The sequence below is a fragment of the Anguilla rostrata genome, chromosome 4 (genome assembly GCF_018555375.3).
Source record: "Anguilla rostrata isolate EN2019 chromosome 4, ASM1855537v3, whole genome shotgun sequence".
Lineage (NCBI taxonomy): Eukaryota > Metazoa > Chordata > Actinopteri > Anguilliformes > Anguillidae > Anguilla > Anguilla rostrata.
In genome coordinates, this window is record NC_057936.1 from 28,802,896 (window position 1) to 28,828,150 (window position 25,255).

Consider the following 25,255-nt stretch of genomic DNA (forward strand, 5'->3'; position numbering starts at 1 on the left):
TGCTATAATGCTTGGTTGTGTTTATACTCGTAATGTGGTCATGCAGTCAATGGGTACGCACTAGGGCTGGCACCTGACTACTGCTGTATGTAGATCTGCCATCGTTGTGACCGTCTCAGAGTTAATCTCATTCTGCACTCAGTTCAAATGAGACATTCACATCCACTGTATCGGTTTCCAGTCTGTGATGATGTTATTAACGTTATGGACCACATGATGTCTTAAATGAGCACGAAACACACAAGTCATGTCCGATGTCAAGTACATACACCTTGATAGCAAGCGTACTGCTAATATTTCACTTTCATTTTAATGTATTGTTTCTGTAAAATCTGTGCCAAAAGGCTGCCTCTTTAAACAAATGATTTCCGTGCCATCCTCACTGTTGCGAAAGAACTTCACACAAGCAAAATTACATAAACATCCATAATTTATTTTAAGTTCACAGTGTGAATATCCAAGATTCATATTGTTGTACCATTCACTCAACACATTAGAATGACTGAACCATTTTTATTTTTTAAACACAATTTCTGCATTGAGAACATGCAAGTGTAAACACACATGGTAATTTAGACCAGCTGAATACTTTCACTTCAGATAGTTACAGTATACAATTAAAAGACTGGTGTTATCTGTGAAAAATTTGACTTCTTTTAAAATCTAAATTGATGTACAGCCATAGTATTGCTCTAAAATGAATGGTAAAATAAAATGAATTGCATGGTATGCCCTGACCATTGTCATATTACTTTTTCTCTTTCATATCAAAATAAAATGTGGCACTCTCCGCTTTGCATACATTGATCAGTAGGTCATAAGGACTCACAGTGTTACTTATTCCATTTATTTGTACCTCTGCATTGTACTCTAATGGTACAGTACTTGCTCAGTTGGCTTTGAGTCAGCGTTCCTACTTGCAATGAGGACAATTCTCAAGACACAGCAGTAACTTCATCATTAATTTAAAAAATAAAAAACTAAAGAATGACGTACCATCATTAAGCCCCAAAATAACAGTTAACAGTAGAAAAAAAAATGTAAAAAGCTAAATCATGTTTTTATTAAATGATTCGTTTGACACTCTTTGATTGCATTGTTTAAATGAGAATGAAGGTTGAGCTTCCTTATGTGATGTTTAAAAACAGTGGCTATCACTTGCTATGTACATCACATGCTCTCTCGCTCTCCGAGAACAGACCTGTCTTATTAATGTGCCTAACTAGACATGGGAATATCCAGAGGAAGCAAGACTTCATTACATCGCTTACAACAATGGAGGCAGTCACTTTAAAACAAGGATCTCGAGGGATCCTGTGTTAATTCTGCTAACAACTGAAGCAGAAATCATGAAAATATACCGAGAAAAGAGTTGACAAGTACAGAAGTACATGGCCACTTTAACAATTCTAAAAATCATCAACTGTTTGTGTCTTTATTAAACACTCAGTAAGTAGATACATTAACAGAACCCTCAAAAAGCAATAATGCAAGCAAATGCATGTATGGATTATTTTAAAAATGTAAAGATTACGTCTTTTTAATCCCCTAATTAAGCAAGGCAATTGTGGAAATTAATTTCAGTCATTCAAATTCATTAGTGGATGAAGCCAAAGAAATATTGAAGAGAATGTACTATTGAAAACCCTTTCAGGTTTATCTGCAACAGAAAAAATAAGTTAAAAATACATTTGTATTCATATAAATGGCAAAGCCATTTGTTGTGGATTTCCATGTAAACAGTCCCTACTAACCAACAACATTTTTAACTAGCTCTAGCATATTTTGAGAATGATTAATGCTTGAGTTACAGTAAAGAACACCATAAAACATTAAATTCCATGATGCTGGAAAAAGACACTGTACCAGTAGTAACAAGTATGTATTTTAGAATACCAAAATATATGTAACGTTACTCCTAGTTGCTTGATCTAGTGTCGTTCTGCTTTAAAATAAAACAAGTATTGAAAAAGAACAACATTCACTTATCATTGTTTATGAGACAGATATTTTTAAGTACCTCTCTCAAGTACCAGAATGATAAATGACAATGAAAGGGTTGAGTAACAGGTTGCTTTACATTTAATAACCTGATTTACCCACTACTCTTATTAAGCATAAAAAAATACATACTGATTTTTATTTGCATTCTCGTTGAATTAATGCATTTTACTAACTATATTTTGTCATTTCTGGCCATTGTTTGTGGATCAATGTAAGCATTTAGGCTAAACAAGGCACAACCTTGAGCCTTGAATTCAAAATCACAGACACAATAAGAGACTGTGAATAACATTTTACAGTACTTGCTAAAAAGAAGACTATTTTGTGAAGACCTTTCTTGACGCAAGCATCAAACACTCAACACTTGAACACAGCAATGCAATGGAGTCAGTTACCAGTTTAGACAAACTTATGATTGCAATAGCAAATTATTAGTGTAGCAAAAAAGATTCTAATAATACAAAATGCTAAATATTATCCAAATAAATTAGAATTTAAAAATGCTGAAATGGCAGAATCAAGCGTACCGTACTTCCCCTGATTTCAAATGAGTGTGGTTTGATGCAATATTTAATCATTTGACTTGGATTGGAATGGCAGGAACAAGAAGCAAGTGATTTCCATAAATAATGCATATGGTTAAAAACGATCAACCTGAACCCTTCAGTTGTTACATCAACAAAATGGATGATGTTTGTTTAACATAGTATGGAAGTCATTAATGTCAATTCCCCAACACTAATTAGTACTGTATCACAAAATACAATATTCCTGGCCCGCATATGCATACACGATTGGAACACTCAATGCATGCAGGAGGTTCAAGATACATTATTACACATCTTGGCTTAGTGTAGCTACAATGGCAGAATCAATGGCAGAGTCCGACTGGTTAGAACACTGATGAGATGGAATTTGTCTTAAATTGTACACTCAATGATTTGATGTTGAGAAAACTACCATTTTTTCCTTTTTTCAAATAATTAGATTGTCAGATGGTTTTGTAGCCTGCTGCTAATCCAAAATTCATTCACGTTTTGCATACATTAAAATGACCTAAAGTGACCACAGCAACATAAACTTTTGTTATTGTGTAAGTCATAGTAATACAATATTAATATGAAGAGAACAGATAAGAGTTTGTATTAGTTATGGTAATGACCATAGTAATATGATCATGACTCTGTTACCAATAAACACTGTACAGGCAGAAAGCACAATTTAAGAGGCTTATAAAATGTACTGTAACATAAATCAATAAAAATATGGGCATTACACCCCAAATTAAACAGACAAGGCAAGCAAACATCTTTTGTTTCTACATGGCACCACAATAACCACAATCAGTGAATATTATTGTAGGCTGCATGATCTCCATAGGAGATTCTCCATTTTCAAAAACACCATTTATGTCAACACAGAGCTTTTGTCCCTATATATTGTATTGCTCAATGCATTAAGTTCAAGCACTTGAATAATACACAGTGCTTTTTTTTTTGTTACCTCATAAAATGATGCAGCTTGCGTTTTGCTGTTCACTACAGCTCCTGGGAAACGGTCTCTGGGGTGCGCTTTTACCAGACAGACGCGTTAAACAATAAACCCCTCAGCGGCTCGGCGACACAAAGAAGTTGCATAAAAGCGAGCTGCTCTTCGCTTCGGGAGCTACACTCGCTAGCCTCCATTTTAAAAGCGCGAGACCCGTCATAAAGGAAACGGAAAGGTGCGCCGGAGAGGCGCGAGCGAAGATCCGCGCTGAGACGAGTCGCCCGGTGCGCGTTTACACGTCTCCACTCCTCCCTGTACGCGCGCTAACCTAACGTGCTGCAGCGCCGCCAGAGAAGTGCAACCTGAGAAACACCTCTGAAGATCCCATGTAAAAAATAAAGCGAGCGTTTCCTGTGTGCGCTACAAAAATATCTCTAAAACAAAAATCTACGGGGAAGCCAGCGTCACCGTACACATCTCCATTTGAGGAAATGCGCTACAGGTTTTTTCAGTGCCAATCAAAGCGTGTTGAGAACTGCATATTGACACTGCGCGGTGGAGAGAATCAGAGCTCTGTTTAAGGCATCGCATTGCGTGTCTGTACAGTGAGGGCTTTCAAGATTTGGTATAAGATTCAACAGCCAGGTTTTTATTTCTTTTATACTTTAGGCTAATAAAATACATTGATCTGGAGAAAAAAAAAAACTTCTTGATTGTTCATTTTAACACAGTGATATATCTGTACCGCTTTAAAGTGATAAGTGTTCTCATTTTCCACGAGTGCAATTCAGTTAAAGATTAACACGAAATGCGATGATGAAAAAACGAATACGACAGTTTACGGTTAGACGATGAGCAAAGAAAAACAACGAAATCCCTTCTGACCCATGTAGAACTGCACACACTGATGGCTTTTGTGAATTACAATAACATTTCCCTTTGACGTGCAACCTTTCCTATCCCCGAAAAGTACTGGTGATTGTTTTATATAAATTAAGGGCACATTCAAAATGTTCCTATTTCAGGATAAGGAATAAGAAGGCCTTATTCTATGACGTCTGCGGCGATGTTTACCATGTGGGACTCAGTTAAATCCACGAAAAGGAAGCAGTAATTCCTCTAGGGCTGGAGAACATGAAAAGGAGATAATAAAAGGATTACGGAGATGTGCATAAAATGAGCTCATTTCCTGTGCCCGGCGAGCAGGTCTCTCTCTCTCTCACTCTGGGATCAGGACTTGTCTGAGGCCCCGCTGCTGACCTCAGACAGCTTGAGTCCGGCGTGGAGCGCCGAGCTGAGGTGGTACACGGACTCGATCTCCCCCTGGGCCTCCCCCCCCGGGGCCTCCGCCCCAGGCCCGGCGCTCTCCTTCTCCCAGGGGACCAGCATGGAGGGCTGGCGAGGCCGGTCCTGACGGGAAGGCCGCTTGGACACCGGCCTCCTGCGGAGGGCGCTGGCCGGCTGAGCCTGGGGGCCGTCGGGGGGCTCCAGAGTGGCGGGGGCGTCGCGGGGGGGCGGAGCCACGTCGTTGCTGCGGGCGACCGCGCACGGGGGGGCGCAGGGCGCCTTGACGCTCTGTCTGCGGGGGGAAGGGGGCAGGTGCTTCCCGTGGAGGGCGCTGTCGTCCTGCCCCATGTTCCAGCTCATCTGCTCGTCTGACCCCTGCGACGGGTCTCCGCCCCGGGGAGGGGTGGGCTTGTTCTGAGACACAGGAGCCAGAAACAAACCAATCAGAGCCTAGATCGGCCGTGTCAGATTACACCGATGCAACATCGAATCAGAGACCCGATGGACTGACACAATGCACTGCCTTACAGTTCGAACACACACACACCTCTCTGCAAGCCACCCCTGCTCTAAACACACACACACCTCTCTGCAAGCAGCTCCTGCTCTAAACACACACACACTTCTCTGCAAGCAGCCCCTGCTCTAAACACACACACCTCTCTGAAAGCAGCTCCTGCTCTAATCACACACACACACACACACTCTCTGCAAGCAGCCCTGCTCTAAACACACACTTCTCTCTGCAAGCAGCTCCTGCTCTAAACACACACACACACACACACACACACCTCTCTGCAAGCAGCCCCTGCTCTAAACACACACACACTTCTCTCTGCAAGCAGCTCCTGCTCTAATCACACACACACACACCTCTCTGCAAGCAGCCCCTGCTCTAAACACACACACCTCTCTGAAAGCAGCTCCTGCTCTAATCACACACACACACACACACACACACCTCTCTGCAAGCAGCCCCTGCTCTCAACACACACACCTCTCTGAAAGCAGCTCCTGCTCTAATCACACACACACACACACACACACACCTCTCTCTGCAAGCAGCTCCTGCTCTAAACACACACACCTCTCTGCAAGCAGCCCCTGCTCTCAACACACACACACCTCTCTGCAAGCAGCTCCTGCTCTAAACACACACACACACACACACACACACCTCTCTCCACAAGCAGCCCCTGCTCTAAACACACACACCTCTCTGCAAGCAGCTCCTGCTCTAAACACACACACACACACACACACACACCTCTCTCCACAAGCAGCCCCTGCTCTCAACACACACACCTCTCTGCAAGCAGCTCCTGCTCTAAACACACACACACACACACACACACACCTCTCTCCACAAGCAGCCCCTGCTCTCAACACACACACCTCTCTGCAAGCAGCTCCTGCTCTAAACACACACACACACACACACACACACCTCTCTCCACAAGCAGCCCCTGCTCTAAACACACACACTTCTCTCTGCAAGCAGCTCCTGCTCTAAACACACACACACACACACACACACACCTCTCTCTGCAAGCAGCCCCTGCTCTAAACACACACACACACACACACACACACTTCTCTCTGCAAGCAGCTCCTGCTCTAAACACACACCTCTCTCTGCAAGCAGCCCCTGCTCTAAAGAGCTACTCGCTATGCTAACGGGAATGAGCCTACCGTGGTCTTGTAGTCCAGCTCGTCCATGGACCTGAAGAAGTCCAGGCTCTTGGCGGTGGAGAGCCTGCCCTGCTCGGTGCTGGTGGTGCTGAGCGTGTCCAGGATCTCCTCCAGCAGGTTCATCTGCCCGGGGGCCTGAGAGTCCGCCTCCAGCTCGTACGACCCGTCGCTGTCCTCCGTGAAGGACGGGACGTCCCCGCTGTCCTCCGAGGAGATCCTGCGGGCGAGAGTGAGCGCGGTCAGCGCCGCCGCGCGTAGAGCCCCACCCCGCTCCGCCATCCGCCGTCCGCCTTTACTCTCCCGCGCAGACGCCGCCGGAGAACCCGCCGACCCGGTTCTGCGTTCCGAGCGGGATCCGTCCTGGTGACGGCGAGCGCACTGGAGTCCTGAGGACTCGCTGTGTGATGCTCTTTGCTTGAGTCAAAACCCTACATTGAACTGCTCGCATGTATAACTGTCCACAAGGGGGCAGCATTGGTATACTCAAATATAGCAAACGTACCTGTTGTTTAAAGCAGTGTGACAGATTGTACAAATGGTCAAAACCTATTTACTGGATTTGTTTTACAACTAAAAACACGAGAAAGATGAAATAATGCATCCAATGCTTCACAGTCATCAATAAATAAAATAAGATTAAATGCAGAATCTGTTAATAAGAGGTGACATGAGCCAATATTAAACACTTTGATACACATCACTATTTCTACAGTGTATTACTGTTTATGATCTGAACCTATGTGATTTAATTTTTCATATTTCAATACATGCTGTATAACACACGTAAAAACAGTATAAGACAACGTGTTAAGGGTTTTTATTTTATTTTACACTACAGAGGCCTTTAAGAGCATACTTTCTCTAACACTAGTTGAATTGAGAGCTGATGTCTCAACGCAGCGAATGCACACTGACCAGGAGCCTGAGCTCTGTTGAGAACAGAACAGGGGCGCTGGCGCGGCTGAGAAGGCCAGGCACTTACTTGCTTGCCGTGTCCAGCTCATCGTCGTCTATGACAAAGTCGGGGCATCCCATGTTCGTGGAGGTGTTTGTGTAACGATACTGCAATGAAAAAAAAACCAAAACAAAAGCAAACGCTGTTACAGGATGCTAGGCAACCACAAATAATAAAGACAGCTGGCGCGCCCAAGAAAAGGCCAATTTTGATTGGCTGCCGGGTGTGCGTGTGTCTTTATCACATTTTCCCAGATATCAGGAAATGGCTGCGTGAGACGGGCGTGGTTCGGCACCGCGGCTCCCCCGCCGAACCTCTCCGGCTCCACGGCGGGCGTGTGCGCCTTTAACGGGCGAGCGGAAGCAGCAAGGCCCCGCGGAGCCTGGTGACGCCGACCGCGACTGGCCCTCTTTTCCCTCAGACGCCTCTGCGCTCGCGTCTCACAGGCGAATGCGCGGACGCCCCTGAAAGGCCCCCGTGAAATCGTATCTGCCGCTTCACCGAAGGCCGCGGCCCAGCGAGGGCGGCGTGAAACGGGACTGGAGCGAGCGCGGCCCCCAAACCTCCCGTCCGAACCCCCCTCCCCCCAACACACCGGTCGGCCCGCCACCAAACCCCGCCGCCCAACGAAAGCGGGACCGAGCGGGCGGTGGCGCTGGCGGTTGGCGGCTGCGGAAAGAGTTAACGGCCGTCCCCGCTATAAAAATAGCTGAGAAATGCGTGCGCTGGCCGCTCTAATAAACAATAACACATGTTCCACACTGATTGGCCCTCTCTCTCTGGTAGCTGGAAGCTATAATGAAAGTGATTACAGGGGGTTTAGGCCAGGAATCCAAAAAAGCCTTTTAATGGATTCCTTTGTCAGGATCATAAATCTGGACTCGGAGCAGCACAGAGGAGAGCGACAGGGAGAACGCACCTGTGAGACTCTGTCAGATTGACTTAGCGAAATAACGCCAACGACGCGCTGCTCGCACTGTTTTACCCTCTTCCTTTTGGGACCGGGGGACGTGGGAAAGCACCCGCGCGAGCGTGAGGGCTCTCACGTCCGGGCCTTTATTAAAACGGGGCCAGCCGGCTCCTCCTCTTCATTAATGTAACGCTGAGCACAGCTCTCTCTCTGCCTCCAACCACAACAAAGCGACTTAGTCCTGTAGTTACGGTCCCTAGTCCTGTAGTTACGGTCCTTAGTCATGTAGTTACGGTCCTTAGTCCTGTAGTTACGGTCCTTAGTCATGTAGTTACGGTCCTTAGTCATGTAGTTACGGTCCCTAGTCCTGTAGTTACGGTCCTTAGTCATGTAGTTACGGTCCCTAGTCATGTAGTTAGGGTCCTTAGTCATGTAGTTACGGTCCCTAGTCCTGTAGTTACGGTCCTTAGTCCTATAGTTACGGTCCTTAGTCATGTAGTTACGGTCCTTAGTCATGTAGTTACGGTCCCTAGTCATGTAGTTACGGTCCCTAGTCCTGTAGTTACGGTCCCTAGTCCTGTAGTTACGGTCCTTAGTCATGTAGTTACGGTCCCTAGTCATGTAGTTACGGTCCTTAGTCATGTAGTTACGGTCCCTAGTCATGTAGTTACGGTCCCTAGTCATGTAGTTACGGTCCCTAGTCCTGTAGTTACGGTCCTTAGTCCTGTAGTTACGGTCCTTAGTCCTATAGTTACGGTCCTTAGTCATGTAGTTACGGTCCCTAGTCATGTAGTTACGGTCCCTAGTCATGTAGTTACGGTCCCTAGTCCTGTAGTTACGGTCCCTAGTCCTGTAGTTACGGTCCCTAGTCCTGTAGTTACGGTCCTTAGTCATGTAGTTACGGTCCCTAGTCATGTAGTTACGGTCCCTAGTCATGTAGTTACGGGCCCTAGTCATGTAGTTACGGTCCCTAGTCCTGTAGTTACGGTCCCTAGTCATGTAGTTACGGTCCCTAGTCATGTAGTTACGGTCCTTAGTCATGTAGTTACGGTCCCTAGTCCTGTAGTTCCGGTCCCTAGTCCTGTAGTTACGGTCCTTAGTCATGTAGTTACGGTCCCTAGTCCTGTAGTTACGGTCCCTAGTCCTGTAGTTACGGTCCTTAGTCATGTAGTTACGGTCCCTAGTCATGTAGTTACGGTCCCTAGTCATGTAGTTACGGTCCTTAGTCATGTAGTTACGGTCCCTAGTCATGTAGTTAGGGTCCTTAGTCATGTAGTTACAGTCCTTAGTCATGTAGTTACGGTCCCTAGTCATGTAGTTACGGTCCTTAGTCCTGTAGTTACGGTCCTTAGTCATGTAGTTACGGTCCTTAGTCATGTAGTTACGGTCCCTAGTCATGTAGTTACGGTCCCTAGTCCTGTAGTTACGGTCCCTAGTCCTGTAGTTACGGTCCTTAGTCATGTAGTTACGGTCCCTAGTCCTGTAGTTACGGTCCTTAGTCATGTAGTTACGGTCCCTAGTCATGTAGTTACGGTCCTTAGTCATGTAGTTACGGTCCCTAGTCCTGTAGTTACGGTCCTTAGTCCTGTAGTTACGGTCCTTAGTCCTGTAGTTACGGTCCTTAGTCATGTAGTTACGGTCCCTAGTCATGTAGTTACGGTCCCTAGTCATGTAGTTACGGTCCCTAGTCCTGTAGTTACGGTCCCTAGTCCTGTAGTTACGGTCCCTAGTCCTGTAGTTACGGTCCCTAGTCATGTAGTTACGGTCCCTAGTCATGTAGTTACGGTCCCTAGTCATGTAGTTACGGTCCCTAGTCATGTAGTTACGGTCCCTAGTCCTGTAGTTACGGTCCCTAGTCATGTAGTTACGGTCCCTAGTCATGTAGTTACGGTCCTTAGTCATGTAGTTACGGTCCCTAGTCCTGTAGTTCCGGTCCCTAGTCATGTAGTTACGGTCCCTAGTCCTGTAGTTACGGTCCTTAGTCATGTAGTTACGGTCCCTAGTCATGTAGTTACGGTCCCTAGTCATGTAGTTACGGTCCTTAGTCATGTAGTTACGGTCCCTAGTCATGTAGTTACGGTCCTTAGTCATGTAGTTACGGTCCTTAGTCATGTAGTTACGGTCCCTAGTCATGTAGTTACGGTCCTTAGTCATGTAGTTACGGTCCTTAGTCATGTAGTTACGGTCCCTAGTCATGTAGTTACGGTCCTTAGTCATGTAGTTACGGTCCCTAGTCATGTAGTTAGGGTCCCTAGTCATGTAGTTACGGTCCTTAGTCCTGTAGTTACGGTCCTTAGTCATGTAGTTACGGTCCTTAGTCCTGTAGTTACGGTCCTTAGTCATGTAGTTACGGTCCTTAGTCCTGTAGTTAGGGTCCTTAGTCATGTAGTTACGGTCCCTAGTCATGTAGTTACGGTCCTTAGTCATGTAGTTAGGGTCCTTAGTCATGTAGTTAGGGTCCCTAGTCATGTAGTTACGGTCCCTAGTCATGTAGTTACGGTCCCTAGTCCTGTAGTTACGGTCCTTAGTCATGTAGTTACGGTCCTTAGTCATGTAGTTACGGTCCCTAGTCCTGTAGTTACGGTCCCTAGTCCTGTAGTTACGGTCCTTAGTCATGTAGTTAGGGTCCTTAGTCATGTAGTTACGGTCCCTAGTCCTGTAGTTACGGTCCCTAGTCATGTAGTTAGGGTCCTTAGTCATGTAGTTACGGTCCCTAGTCATGTAGTTACGGTCCCTAGTCCTGTAGTTACGGTCCTTAGTCATGTAGTTACGGTCCCTAGTCCTGTAGTTACGGTCCCTAGTCCTGTAGTTACGGTCCCTAGTCCTGTAGTTACGGTCCCTAGTCATGTAGTTACGGTCCTTTTATGCGGGGTGAATGGAGGCCCTCTATGTTCACATGTTTTTCTACATTTTTAAACTCCTCACGAAATCCTGGTCAGGGCAATGTTCCAGTGGAAAACAATTTGAGAGGACATCAAAGTTGTGAATAAATGTCATGTTACAAACTTGTTCAGGTAATCACCCACGCTTTATCCGGGAACACTTATTTATCATCAATTACGCAAATGCCCTTCAGAATTGTCAGACGCATGTACTCAATTAGTTCATTTAAATCAGCAGGAAAACCAGGAGCAGGGTATTTACGTATGAATTGGTTCCAAGGTTGACATCTCAAGAGCACTCTCGATGCAAACGGGGAAAACATAAGTGGTCCCCTAAGTGCTGCTAGGTAACAGGATCCACTCCGAGACGGCGAGGTGTAGGTGGCTTTTGGGTAGCTGTGGTGGAGGCGCAGAAGTAAAAGATGTTAGTGTGTTGTGTGTTAATTTTAAGGTTTATTACAAAGCGATCGCATGGCCTTCTTTTGCAACCTCATGCAGGGCCAATTTAACCCAGAGGTGAATCGGAATAGAATCATGTGACGGACTCTGGTATATCGTCTCACGAGCTAGGAAGTCTGCTTGAGCCAGAAGGGTGCGGGGGCGTGGGCTTGTGCGGGTAAGAACACAGCAAGTGAAACTTTTAGATCTTTAAATGTCCAGACCATTGTAGATAATTCTGGCAAAAGTAGTCTGGGAAGTTACCGGTTTTTCAGTTAAGCTCAGTTAAAACTCACTAAGTCACATAAAAGGTTACTCCACCGAGACGCAGAGTCCAACGTCTGCTTTCTCCTGCCTTTGAACACACGCCACCTACAGGTTACGCAGGGGGTTCCAAATGGATAATTACCGACGCAGCTTAAAGATGCTACTGTGCCAGTGCCATTTACACATTCCTTTTACACATTCCTGAACGACAGGTTAGTGAGATCTGACACGACACGTGAGTATACATATCACACCAAGCTGAAAATCCACAATAAAGCGCAATTACCACGTCAACGCAAAATTAACCTCACCCGCGTCACCAAAAAAAACTCGGAGCAGGAACCAACGCGGCCGAGTACGAAACGCTCCCTGTAACGCGACGCTTCCGGCTACCGGCGAACAGGGAACCGATCGTAACGGGAGGCCTCGACCGGGGCTGTTTTCGAGAAATTAGCATTTTCTGTTTTCTTTTTTTTCGCGGCAATCGGTACCAAATGACTACACGAGGCTTAATGTTTCCGCCAATTCTCCCCCCCCCCGGCGCGGGGAGCGGTGGCGGGGGGTTTATTTCTGTGTGCATATGCTGCATCTGATTCCCGTATGCCATTGATCTCGCCGCGTTTGGCAACGCGCAGTCAGATACGCCTGGAAAATGCAAACAAACCGCGGAGAGGCTGAGCCGAAATCTCAGCCAAGTCTCCGTAGCGCCTGAGGAACCCGCCCGGCACCGTCATCGGCTGCCGTGGGCCGGCGCTGTCGCCCCGCTGCCTGACCGGCTTCCCCGTGAAGCTCGCCCGCATTAAACCGGAATAAACAAGCCGACGGCACCGATCATCTGGCGCTCTGCGTTCTGACCGGCGGGACCCCCGGTAAGCGCGCAGTACTCCACGCCCGCCACCAGATGGCACTTTTGTCACAGGCGAGTCAACTTGCCTCGCGCTACGAGACGGATATAAAACCGGCGTGGCTCCCCCCCCAGCCCCCCAAATTTGAACGGTGAACGAACGCCTAAACGCTTAATGGACAAGCGCGCATCATCATTGCCATGCAGGCGAGCGAACCTTTCAGAACAGACCGACAGGGCGTCTGCAGCAAAGGTAACGCGAACAGGCCGCGGCCACCAAGCTAATCCCCCATTTGAGCGGCACCGTCGCTTTTTTTTTTTCTTCTATCGCTAAGCAGATGCGTCCCGGCGCTGAGGGTCCTCTACAGTTACAGTGCGCACAATAGCGTCTGAAGCCCGCACAAACGCACCCAGCACAATGCCACAGCAGGTCCTGCTCTCTCCCCAGCCACCCTCCACACAGACTGCTCTTAGCCATCTGCTGGCCTCGCACGCGCCCATTTCTGCTCGGGTACCGAACCGAGAAAGGGCCCGAACGCGACAAGGCCAGAATTCTGAAACGAACACACCGTTGTCTTTATATCATATCCACGGCTGCAGATGTATAAAAGACACCCTTATATATATGTAACTTACCTTTTGTTCAAATAAATGATTTAATTATATTAATAATGATTTTTCACACAGAAAAAAAATATGCGCTTCATTAATAAAAATAATATAGGTACACTTATGTAGACATATCGCATGAAAGGAATATTGGGGACATGCAAGTCAAGTAATGTCAAACAAAAAAGGACTATCTATTGAGTTTCATTGACAAACGTTTGAATTATTCATTGACTGCAGAATTACGGAAATTAAGGTTTTTGAACTCTGGGAGCATGACGCACAATTTGAATGAATTACATACTAAACTTGAATCAGCTTTTTTTTTCTTTTTTTTTAGGGGGTTGGGGGGTGTGGTGTTGGAGCTTTAATATGCAGAGCTGGTGAGCTGCTCTTGGCTGAGGGCGATCCATCTGTTGTCCTCACACGGTGCCATGTGAGGCTCCCTCCCTCCCTCCCTCCCCAGGGCCGGAGCGGGATCATTTCATTAACGCGATTCACATTTACACGCGACCCCCCCACCCCCCACCCCACCGCTCACTCAAACGGCATTGACACCCTTTCTGAAGGACCCGGTCGGCACACCTAGCGCATTCCCCCATCTCATAATCGGCCGTGGAATAAATACGGCGACAGATTTTTGCAGCGTCAACCACAGGAGTGTTCTGAATCGTAACAGTTTTTTTAAATTGCAGGGTGTATATACATGCAGAAATAGAGCTCGGATCTACACTGGTACTGCTCTTGGTGATCGGGCTTGCAAGTTTTTTTGAACCTGCAAAAGGTAGACATTGGTGGCTTTTTTCTGCAGCTACCGGACGAGGGAGGTTGATGATGATGATTGGGCGGTTGGTCCGGGCAGGGCCCTGTCGCTGTGTTGGTGGGGGATTCGCAGGGAGGAGTGCCCCCCCTCCTCCCCCGGGACAGCCTAGCCTAGGGTCCCCGGGGCCCCGTTACTACGCCGCGGTGGCGCGCGCGGGCGGGCCCCCGGCGGGGAGGGGCCGGGCCGCCAGGCTGAAAGGGCCTAATTGGGAGACCTTTGCCGCTGCACCTTCTCAGCGTTCCTGTGAGCCTCATCAGCGACGCGGGAAATAAGCAAACTAATTAAGGGGGGAAAACGTCCAAGTCGGCACGCGGCGGGAGGAACTGAAGGCTGCTGTCCTTTACACAGGGAGAGCCGAGACACAGTGACGTCCCGCAGTAAATTAGCGCACGACTGCACCGAGGGCCAGACTGCTCTTTTGACTGGAGAAGACATGCAGAAAAAAAAAAAAAAACTAAAAATGACTGGACTCAGTAAGAAAGTAAGTAATTGAGTAAGTCTATAATGAGTAAACATCAGCCATTAGACTGAAATTAAGAGTCTACAATCCTCGTGCCTGGTGCTTCGGTTCAAGGCTCATGTTCAATTTGCTCTTTTTCTCAGCGAATCTGAATGGTTCCAAAAACCTCACACAGCAGTATGTCAGAACGGTTGTGGATTATTAAATAATCAAGTGAAAGTAAGTACAGTAAATAATCATAGCCTCGTGTCAAGTAAATTTACAATATTCATATACAAAAAAGTGCTTATTCCACAGTATTTCTGTAAGTACACTCCTTATCTACATGCAAGATTTTTAAAAACATAACAGCAAGTCAGCAAGACTTTGCTTGTGTCATCATTAAAATAGTGATATTTTTCCAGGCCACACACACTCATTGCCTCTGACACATACCCCTCTCTCACGTATACTCACGCATGTACACACACACACACACACACACACACACACAGGTACACATTCTCTCACTCACACAGACACACACACACAGACACTTTGCACACTTCACATACCCACACACGACATTTTACCACACAGCACACACACACCTTTCACATCACAATCCCAACACGTACACGCACACTGTCACACACACACACACACACACTCACTCACATGCACACACACACACACACACACACACTCACATGCGCACACACACACACACACACACGCACGCACGCACACACACACACACGCACACACACATTTACAGTAAGAGTGGAGGTCTCTGCACCAAGCCCCAGCGCCCCGTGCTGAATCAGTGTCAGGCTGTGCTGCTCCACCTCAAAGAGGAGCGGGAGGAAAATCAATGCTAACAGCGCTACATCCCAAGGCGCCGGCCCACAATCGATGCGAGCGGGGGGCTGAGATTCGGAATCATTTATGGAGATGAGAGAGAGCCCCCGGTTCCCGGTGAGCGGTCACAGCGGCCGGTGCGAGCGTGTGACAAGCGCGGGGCCGGGCGGAGACGGCGGAGATGGCGACTGGCTGCTCCGAGCAGGGGCTGAGAGATAGCCCCATTACCGCTGGAGCATGGCTGACAGACAAATCCCCCCTTTCCAAAGGCCGCTCGCCGCCTCCAAGACAGGCCCAGTTTACAGCTCCACTTCACACCGGCTTAATAAGGAAAACAACAGGCCCGCCCGCTCCTTTACTGCTCATGTCACAAACCTGAGAACACAATCCAACTCCATGCCAACGCTGTGTGTGTGCACGCATGCACACAATCTCACCCACACACATGCACACACACAATCACACTCACACACAAACACACACACATGCACACACAATCATACTCACACACACAATCTCACTCACTCACTCATGCACACACTCACACTCACTCACTCATGCACACATACACACACACACACACTCACACTCACTCACTCATGCACACACACACACAATCACACTCACTCACTCATGCACACACACACACACATAATCACACTCACTCGCACATACACACACAATCACACACACACATGCACACACAATCATACTAACACACACACAATCTCACTCACACTCATGCACACACACACACACACACACAATCACTCACTCGCACATACACACACAATCACACACACACATGCACACACAATCATACTAACACACACACAATCACACACACACACACAATCACACTCACACGCACATGTACACACAATCACACACACACATATGCACACACAATCATACACATACATTCGCTCTCACTCATGCACACACACACACACACACACAGACACAATCGCATACACTCACACGCGCACACACACAGTCACACTCATTCACTTGAAACACACAGAGGACACATACCAAAAGCGGAACAGAACACCCATGTCCTAATTTACGTGACATACACTGACACTAACAAAAGACTGACATACATTTAATCAAATTACTGTTTTTCTTTTTTATCTACTCATCAGTACTAGTACAGTATTAGTTGTTTTTCCCATTGGAACACCCAGAGTTGCAGTTTGTTCCTTATAATTTACAGATGATTTTTTTTTTGTAAAAACTTATTTTTATACCTAAACGTATTTTTCTAAAATAACGGCAGATGAAAAAAAGAGAGAAATACCTAAAAATAGCAAGTGCCTAGTGAACAGCTCGAAGGACTCGACGTTCTGTTGGTGTTCGTTTACACGCACGAAAAAAAAAAAAAGGCCTTAAAATTCCCCGGAGGCATATTACCAAGCCAACCCACACGAACGGAGCCCCGTATAGGAGCTGTGGGTAATGGGAGACAGCCAACAGCAACAGTGTGTAAAGAAGGGACCGCCAGTTCATTTTACACAATGCAGAAATAAAACACTGGAAAAAAAACATACCGGAAGGCATTTACACACGCAATATATTTATATCGTGAGGATATACCATTACTGAAAAACGGGTAGCGACTTCTCCAAGGAGGTGTTGGGGAAGGATTGTAATTTACATACGCCATACATATATTATCTCCCGTGTAAATCCCAAATTAATGATAGACACAAGGGCTCGGTTGTAACGTACTGTAGCTGATTTCCATCATTTCTGGATAATCAAAGAAAAAATAACCAGCTAATTAAATTGTACGGATGTAAATTTCTTATTTTGAGAATGTCAAATTAACTTTTAACATTCGCTGTGTATCGCTATGCTGTAAATGAATTTCAATGTTTTGCATATCAGTAGCTGAAAAGGTTTGAGTGCGCTAACCTCTCAGTGAGCAAAGGTAATTAACAATGGTGCGCTTCACAGACTTATACTCCACCATCTTGTGGGCCTGAAATGTAAAAAGACTGAAGCACACTGAAAATGTCCTTATTTATTCTTTAACGGGAAACCCTGAAAAAAAGTGGTTTTCACAGAAATAGTCTGAAATGATGTTTTACTCAGTTAAAAAACGCTGTTCTTATGAATACGAGCTGAAAATAAATGACTTCATCCTCAACAGAAACCAACATTCTTATACAAAAAATAAAAAATTCAAGGCAATATATTTTAGATTTTCTCTCAAAAAAATCTTTAGCCATGAGTGTGGCGTACCATATTTCCACAAAATATTCACAATGGATCCAGGTCATCTCCACTACAGGTGCTTAACTGGGGGAAGCCATTCTTGGCCGTGCGTAACCAGGCCTGGAGCGAGCCACGCTGCTCCTCCGCCAGTCAAACCCGCTTTACGGCAGGGCCGCGGCCGCCCTCTGCTCTCCGGCGAGCCTGCCCGCCGCTTTTTCCCCGGGGGGGGGGGCGTCTCTGAGTACCCAGCCGTTCGCGCTGGACGTGCGCGGAACTCTCCCTTCGCCTCGGCCGGAACTCACCTTCCTCCTCTTCTGCAGCCGCTTCGGCGAGAGGCTTTTGGTGCTGGTGGGGGACCCGGCGCAGACCGGCCCGTCCTCGTCCTCCGCCTCCTGCGGAGAGAGAGAGGGAGAGGGGGGGGACGCTACGTTTCAGACAGCCGCCAGTCACGCCAGAACCCCGCACCTCGGCTTCCAGAGGTAACAGCCGCCCGCCCTGGCCAAGTTCATGTATTTACGGAGAACGTGGGGAATGAAAACAGAACCCGAATCGCTAAGGACAGGCTACCCAGACATGGCACGTTAAAGGTCTCCCCGTTCATTCCGCTTTTAACAAACGAGAGCAGACACCTGCAGCTGGCTATGCAGGGCTCAACAGTGACTAATGCCCTGATCCTGTTGGCTTGCGGAGCCACAGCCTCCACAGAGAAGCATCAGAAAGCAGTCCTGAGTCAGGACTCCCGACAGGCACCGGAGTCACAGGCTGGGGACGGCTCACCTTTTGTTTCAACCTGCTCTTCATTTCCTTGATTCCTTGCTTGGCATGGCTTTTGGCCTGTGGAATTGGGACAGAGAAAAGGAAACGCCCTCACACACAGAAGTTTCGGACAATACGTCAGGCATCAGGTAATTTACCAGTCAAATATATCGTAATATTTTTATTAAAAAAGACAGAAAAATTGAAGAACAAGAAGCAAACGTACAAATTTGTAGGCGGTTTTCACTGCTGGACTGGCCTTGGTCACCGCAGTGTTAATTAATGCACCTCCTTTCTGTGGAGAGGAGAGAAAAATCAATGGCACTGCATTACCCAATGCTCATCACTGCCTTAACACCCGCCCACATGCCGCTATTGCCATGTTTTTTAGTGCATCGAATACCAAATTTGACCTGCATTTGGATTTGATAACTGCATTTGCAACAGCAGATTTGGAGATCGAGCTTTTTTTTTTTTTTTTATCGAGCGAAGTTAAACTTTGTTACCTCAGAAGGTCTCCTGCCAAATCAGATCTCTCCTGCCCACCCATCTCATCAGTCCCATCCGTTTATTTTTAATATTCCTACAGCGCATATGCTCGTCTTCACGCGCAGCTATTATCTTGACAGATAAGCAAACACTAAACAGAACTGAATGTCCTAAAGAGAAATGCAGGCTTTTCCTGAAATAGTTCTTTATGTAAATAAAATTCATGAGTCATTTTAAACAGACCACACAAACAGGAATATTTCTCTGTTAATCATGTCTAGGTTGCCTACACTTGCCAATAGTTTAGGGTGAAATTTGTGTCAAAAGAAAATCATTTGTGCGTTGAAATTCTGAAAATGAATAAGTGCGCTAGGCATTAATGCAAGATCATATGGAGGCGATACCCCGGTACTGGCCAATAACAATTAAAAACAAACTTAACAGATTTGGTCAAACACCAAGATTGGCTGATATGAGGAGGCGGCAGAGGGGGGGGGGGGTACTTGTAGATTAAGTAATACATAGACTCATGTTCTCTGCTTGGTAATAGCATACTTTTTCCGTCTGTTTACGATGCAAATAACATTGAACCCTGGAATTGGTTGCCATTTATCACTTATGTGGGTACACATCATTTTCAAACCAGGCTACTGTATTGAAACGAACAGTATGCAGCTTTGCACAGTGCCAAGGCATTTTAAAAGGGCAGTTCACCCAAAAACAAATTGTTTCCATTTACTCGGAGTAGTATCTGTCCAATCCCGATATTTTTTCCGAAAGGTGATAAGTTTTATAGATACTGGCTGCGGCACACCTTGATAAATCGGACCGAATGCACTGTAACAACAACAACAAAAAAAATATATAGTATGGACTCATCGCATGAAATATAATACTGAGTTAATTGAAAGTTACAAATTCGGTAAATATACATATGGAAAACAGGCCATTTTAGTTATATTTGTTTTACTTCCGCTTACCTTTACTGTATGCATCCATTGTTGGTATGTCCTTGAATTACCTGCAATAAAAATGTAATAAATCTGTTTAAAGATATATTTTTGTCTGCAGCCAGGTAGGAGAAATGACAGATTCTGTTCCTCCCCACTTTTTTTATTTGTTTATTTTCATAATTTCAATTTTCAATTGTGCCATTGAATTTTTTGACTAAAATATAAAAAATAATGGGTACATTTAGTTTTTTCACATGTTGATGTTGGTTCCAGACGAAAAACAAACGATCGAGAAAATACATTTCTGTAATTGGACCCGTTGCAGATTAGATATAATAATTTTACTACGCATTCCAAGTGCGACATAAGAATCACAGATATGCTCTAAACTAATATTAACAAAAGGGATTACAACAGCAAACTCTTACTATGTGCAGAGGTTATCAGAGAGAGAGAAAAAAGCAGAGCTTAATAATATGCTGCAAGAGAAGCTTGTGAGCTTGTGTGTAAGAAAGAGAACAGGGATCTGGCCACTTACTTCCACAGAAACCCCCCTCTGTGATTTCCTCCTCAAAGACGTCTGTGAAGCCCCTTCCCGCATTTAATTTTGCCAGTCTGCCTTCAATGAACTGCGGCCATAAATCACATTGCAGGTTATTAAAGGAGGGGAAAAATACAAGAGGGAAAAAAAAAACAGTTTAATCCTACCTGCTCCAGACATCTCTGCAGATTAAAATGAGGAAGGGATGTTGAAATTCAAAACAGCTGCTGGATTAACATGGCAAACCAGCATGTTGCATGTCTTGCATTCGGAAATTTAATTTCCGCCTTTGTCGCATAGAGGTCATGAAAAACCCAATAAATCACACCACTATTACCGGCTTTATTGCTCAGTGTTCAACAAAAAAAAGAAAAAAAGAAAATGAACAATAACAACAGCTTCTTAAAAAATAGTCTTCTTCACCTCAGAGCAATACAAATATTTTACAGCAGGTGGCAATGAGAATTCAGGTTCCTCTAACAGCTCTGAGAATATTATTTCTGATTTTCATTTGGATCTCACCTCCACATTGCATGAGAAATAATTTGTAAACTTGGAAAGGTTTTAGTGGGAGACAAAATGAATACAACATCTTAAGTTAATCTATCTTGAGTCACATGATTTATTCGGATATTGGTGAAGGTAACTAAATATTTACGCTTGTACAAGTTACAGAATGAATTGCGGAAGACTATTTTTTAAGAAGCTGTTGTTATTGTTCATTTTCCTTTTTCTTTTTTTTTGTTGAAAACTGACAAACTCTAAGTAGTATACACAACCTATCCAAAGATATCAAAGACTTCCTTTGATATCAATGAATTCATTTAAAATCTCAATAATAACAAAATGCAAACACCACATGCGCAGCAAGGAAATCTCAGAATGTGTAAATTCTGTTGTGTGAAAAACAAAATGTAGTATACTTCATCAATTGTTCGAGACTGGATTTCTCAGAGAGAACCATGTAGGGTAGTTTGTATGAATAATGGCAGCCAAAGTCTTCAGGAAGGCAGGAAGTGTCCTGGATTTAAGCTTCAATTCCAACGTGCACGCAAATGACATAACGCACTCCGGAAATGTTTCGGATAAACAACGCGCTAAATAACTAGCTGGCGTGCCACACCGCAACGTTGCCTCCTGCCGATCTCCCTGAAGTGTCTCCCATATTGCGCTGAAATTCATTCTTCCAGGCTGGGCTGCCTGAAAATAGCTTTTATCTGCTTTTTACATAGGTCAAAGACTCCAACAAAATATGTGTGCTGTGCTCTCTGCAAGCATGGTAACAGTGTAACGGCAGACATAACCGCATAAGCCCTGACTTCCTTCTGTTAATCATGCTCAGATGTACCTGCTGCAAACTACTCCAGCTCAGTCCAGCCTAAATCAAAATTTTGGACATATTAGTGAAAAGAGTCTACAAAAAATAAACAACATTAGCCAAATAACCTACGTGGGATACAAATATAGAATTTTGGGACAAAACTTTATAGTTCACTTTTTTGGGCTTATTTGAAGTTAGTTCAGATTCTCTTTATGTTTTTATTTGGCCCAGACAATTGTTGTACGCAAATAAGACAGAAGTTTCTGGTGACCAGCCGATTTTACAATAGATAGTCTTAGGGCATTCAGTGTGTGTTCGCTAAAGAAACAAAATACACTCCATGTAACTCCAAAGCAGCTTGTGTAGTCATTGTGCCCCCACAGAGGACGTACGTGTGTATATTACCCGACTATTCTTCAAAGAAAATGCCTAATGCCTGAAGGGCAGCTTATATGCATGATGTACGATCATTGCCACTGGTGACTGTCACATTTGATGGTTGGTCGTAACGACTTTTGACTCATACTACTTTCGGTTTATATATCGCGATCATACAGTAGTAGAGCCCATTGCTGAGACTAAAATTATACTGAACTTTGACCCTGTCACTGGCTCAGTTGTCACGACAGTATTGTAGAACGTCTGCATTTCCTATAATCAAGTGCAAATGACTCCACTTTGGCGATGTGTCTTATTATACAGCAGTTTACGTATTTATACATTTTATGAGCCACAGCTTTCAATATCAAAGAAAAGCAATGATGGAATATCAGGTACAATGTAGCAATATCCACCAGGCAATTGCAATTCCATCTTGGAATTATCCTGAATGCCCCGACAGCCACCACTGTAAAGTCAGAAGGCCACCAGAACTTCTGTAAATGTCCAACATATCCTTCACTGCACTCATATATTGTCTGGATCAGCCAAAATATAGATAAGTGCTGCTGGGTGGCTCACTTAGTTAAGGCACCACAACGTGGTGTATGGAAGAGCCCCACGGTGAACACTAAAACTGAAATAATCCAAAAACCCAGTTACTCTCACTATAAAGTGCTTAATATGTTTTTTTTATCAAACGACTGCAGTATTCTCGCTTGAGTTACCGATTCCAGCCTTTTCATTTTAGTGATGGCAGCGTAACAAATCCGGGGCACTTCCAGAGTAATGGGTAACCAAGTACCCCCTGAGCCACGTTTAAGTGTACCTGAAGTGAAGGGATATGGAGGCCTTTACCACAAGGCAAGGCTGGACCACTTAAAGCTCGGTGCGAATGACTGTGTATTTAGAGATATGCTGAAATGAATGAAGCCCAACTGGACTGGGAGGGAGGGAGGGAGGGAGGGGGGGAGAGAGAGAGAGAGAGAGAGAGAGAGAGCAGCACCACAGTGAACCACACTGACAGAAAGCAGGCCGTCACTGACAGGCTCTCTCTGCATTCTGTTGGCTCGCTCCCTGCTCACCCTAAGCAGGCCCGTCTCCAAATGGACATGGTTCATGGCCAGTGCAGAGCAACATCGCTGGCCTTTTTCACTGTGGTGAGGAAGAGATAAACGCACCCCAAGCTACTGCTAAAATGTCTTTGAACTGTCGGTCACTATCTTGTTTGGGGAAAGTTATAAATGCACTATGTGGCAGAAACAAAAGCCTGATTAATTGCCTTTTTTGTCTGTTTCGGGGGATTTAAAAAACTTATCTGGGTAAGCCAAGACACTAAATTGCAGCTGTCAATAAAAAAGAAAGACGTTTCTGAAATACTGCTTGCCAAAGCATTAGCTTTAACAGTTTACATTTCTTAATCAAAGATAGTTAGCTTTATGTCGGAAGAGACAAGGCTTACGAATAGACTGATAGGGATTCCATTCATTAAATGGTATAGATAATTCCTTTCTTTTTTATGTAATTTAGTACTAATCTCCTTGATGCCTGAAGCATAACTCAAATGCGTGTGTGTTCTGCTAACCACGAACTGTCAGTTTCTGAAATGCATTTTTTCATCCTGATCCTCTCGTATGAATTTAAAAGTATGAACGGAAAAGCGTTAAATGGAATGGAAATGGCTCCACAGAGGAACATGTTGTAAACTGGGTAATAAACAGACTTAACTGGATTACCATGGCTTGATACATCTGCATACAAAAGTAAAGCATTTCACTTAATCGTATTAGAAGGTTCCAGAATTTGAACTGCTTTCAAGAAGTATGGTGGATTTGACAGGCTTCCACCTAAATACATTTTAAAAATCAAATTTGCAATATCAAAATGATTAAAAAGCAAAAAAAAACTAAAATGCAACACAGGTCCCTTTTAGCAAGAATGACACCACAACCTACAGCTACCACTCAGTAATTACCGATGTGTGCAAGCTTATGCATTCAAATATACTGTAATGCAGCATAATTCAAGTCTTGTAAAGTATAATGATCAAATGAACAGTTCCAACATTGCGTGTTCTTTTTACCTGTTTGAAGAGCTGGAGGTTCACAGCCATTTCGAGGAAGCACCTCATAGTGCTAGACCGGTGAGCCACAAAGCTTTCCTCGCAAAACGTGATTGGCTCTCCCTGTGGAGAAAAGGATGAGGACATTCAGAACTAAATTTGTATTTTTGAAAGGACAAATATTCTCGATGTCTATGATAAAAGGCATGCACTTCCTTTCGTTTATCAAACACGTATTTTAATTTTCCATCCACAGTTTGCCGATTAAGCCTGCTTTCCGATCCGCGATTGGCAATATGTCAAATTATCTCTGAACGCCGCATCCAACTCAATTTTTCAATCCTAATTTGAAGTTACTCTGGTCTTACATGTGGATAACATTGTAACATTTAAAAAATCCACTTTGTTACCACAAGCGGAGCCACTAATATATTTTTTCCTTTCTGCGGCAGTGCTGTGCCTACACTTTGATGGTAACACTAGGAAACCATGTTCATGCATGTCACTTTTAGAGTGTAGGAAAAAAAGAAAATTTTTAGTGCTATGAAAGGATTTTTGTGCATAAATCGTTTTAGGCTCAGTAGGGAAAACATGATGCTACAAACATACACAAAACACTTTCCAAAACATTATCTTATGTAACTTATGCGCGTTTGTTCAAATCATGGGTGGATTCACACACAAATAAGAAAGTGTAAGCAGTGGTCCTTAGTTACAAAGTCATGCTTGGACGTTTATAGGTCTCAACTAAATAAAATACGTGACACAATCCAGCCAAATGTTCCGACATGGAAAGATTTAAGATAGCGAAGATCTTTCCTAACACAGCTGCCAATCAATGGGATAAAAAAACCTAATTTCTCATTTTAAATCAGCTCACTTAAATAATCCAATCAAAGAAAATTGGAATATTTATTCACATATCAGAAAACTGTGGCTCAAACAACTGATTTGAGGAACCCTCCATGGATGACCAGAAAAATACAGCCAAGAAATGGGAGTGGGGAAAAATAGACCAAACTGCTATGCACAT

General features: G+C 44.7%; 1 protein-coding gene across 2 annotated transcripts in view; it reads right to left on the reverse strand.

Moving 5' to 3' along the window:
* Positions 1-412: 412 nt before the first annotated feature.
* dennd1b (DENN/MADD domain containing 1B) overlaps positions 413-25,255 on the reverse strand; it is a 97,583-nt gene continuing 72,740 nt past the window's right edge. For both annotated transcript variants that reach the window (XM_064332045.1, XM_064332046.1), the window contains 9 exons: positions 24,244-24,345; positions 20,459-20,549; positions 19,948-19,988; positions 18,705-18,773; positions 18,500-18,556; positions 18,025-18,114; positions 7,454-7,533; positions 6,472-6,688; positions 413-5,193 (listed from right to left, as the gene is read on the reverse strand). In XM_064332045.1, the coding sequence (XP_064188115.1) occupies positions 4,723-5,193; positions 6,472-6,688; positions 7,454-7,533; positions 18,025-18,114; positions 18,500-18,556; positions 18,705-18,773; positions 19,948-19,988; positions 20,459-20,549; positions 24,244-24,345 (1,218 nt within the window). In that variant the 3' untranslated portion in view covers positions 413-4,722. The remainder of the gene's footprint in view (positions 5,194-6,471; positions 6,689-7,453; positions 7,534-18,024; positions 18,115-18,499; positions 18,557-18,704; positions 18,774-19,947; positions 19,989-20,458; positions 20,550-24,243; positions 24,346-25,255) is intronic.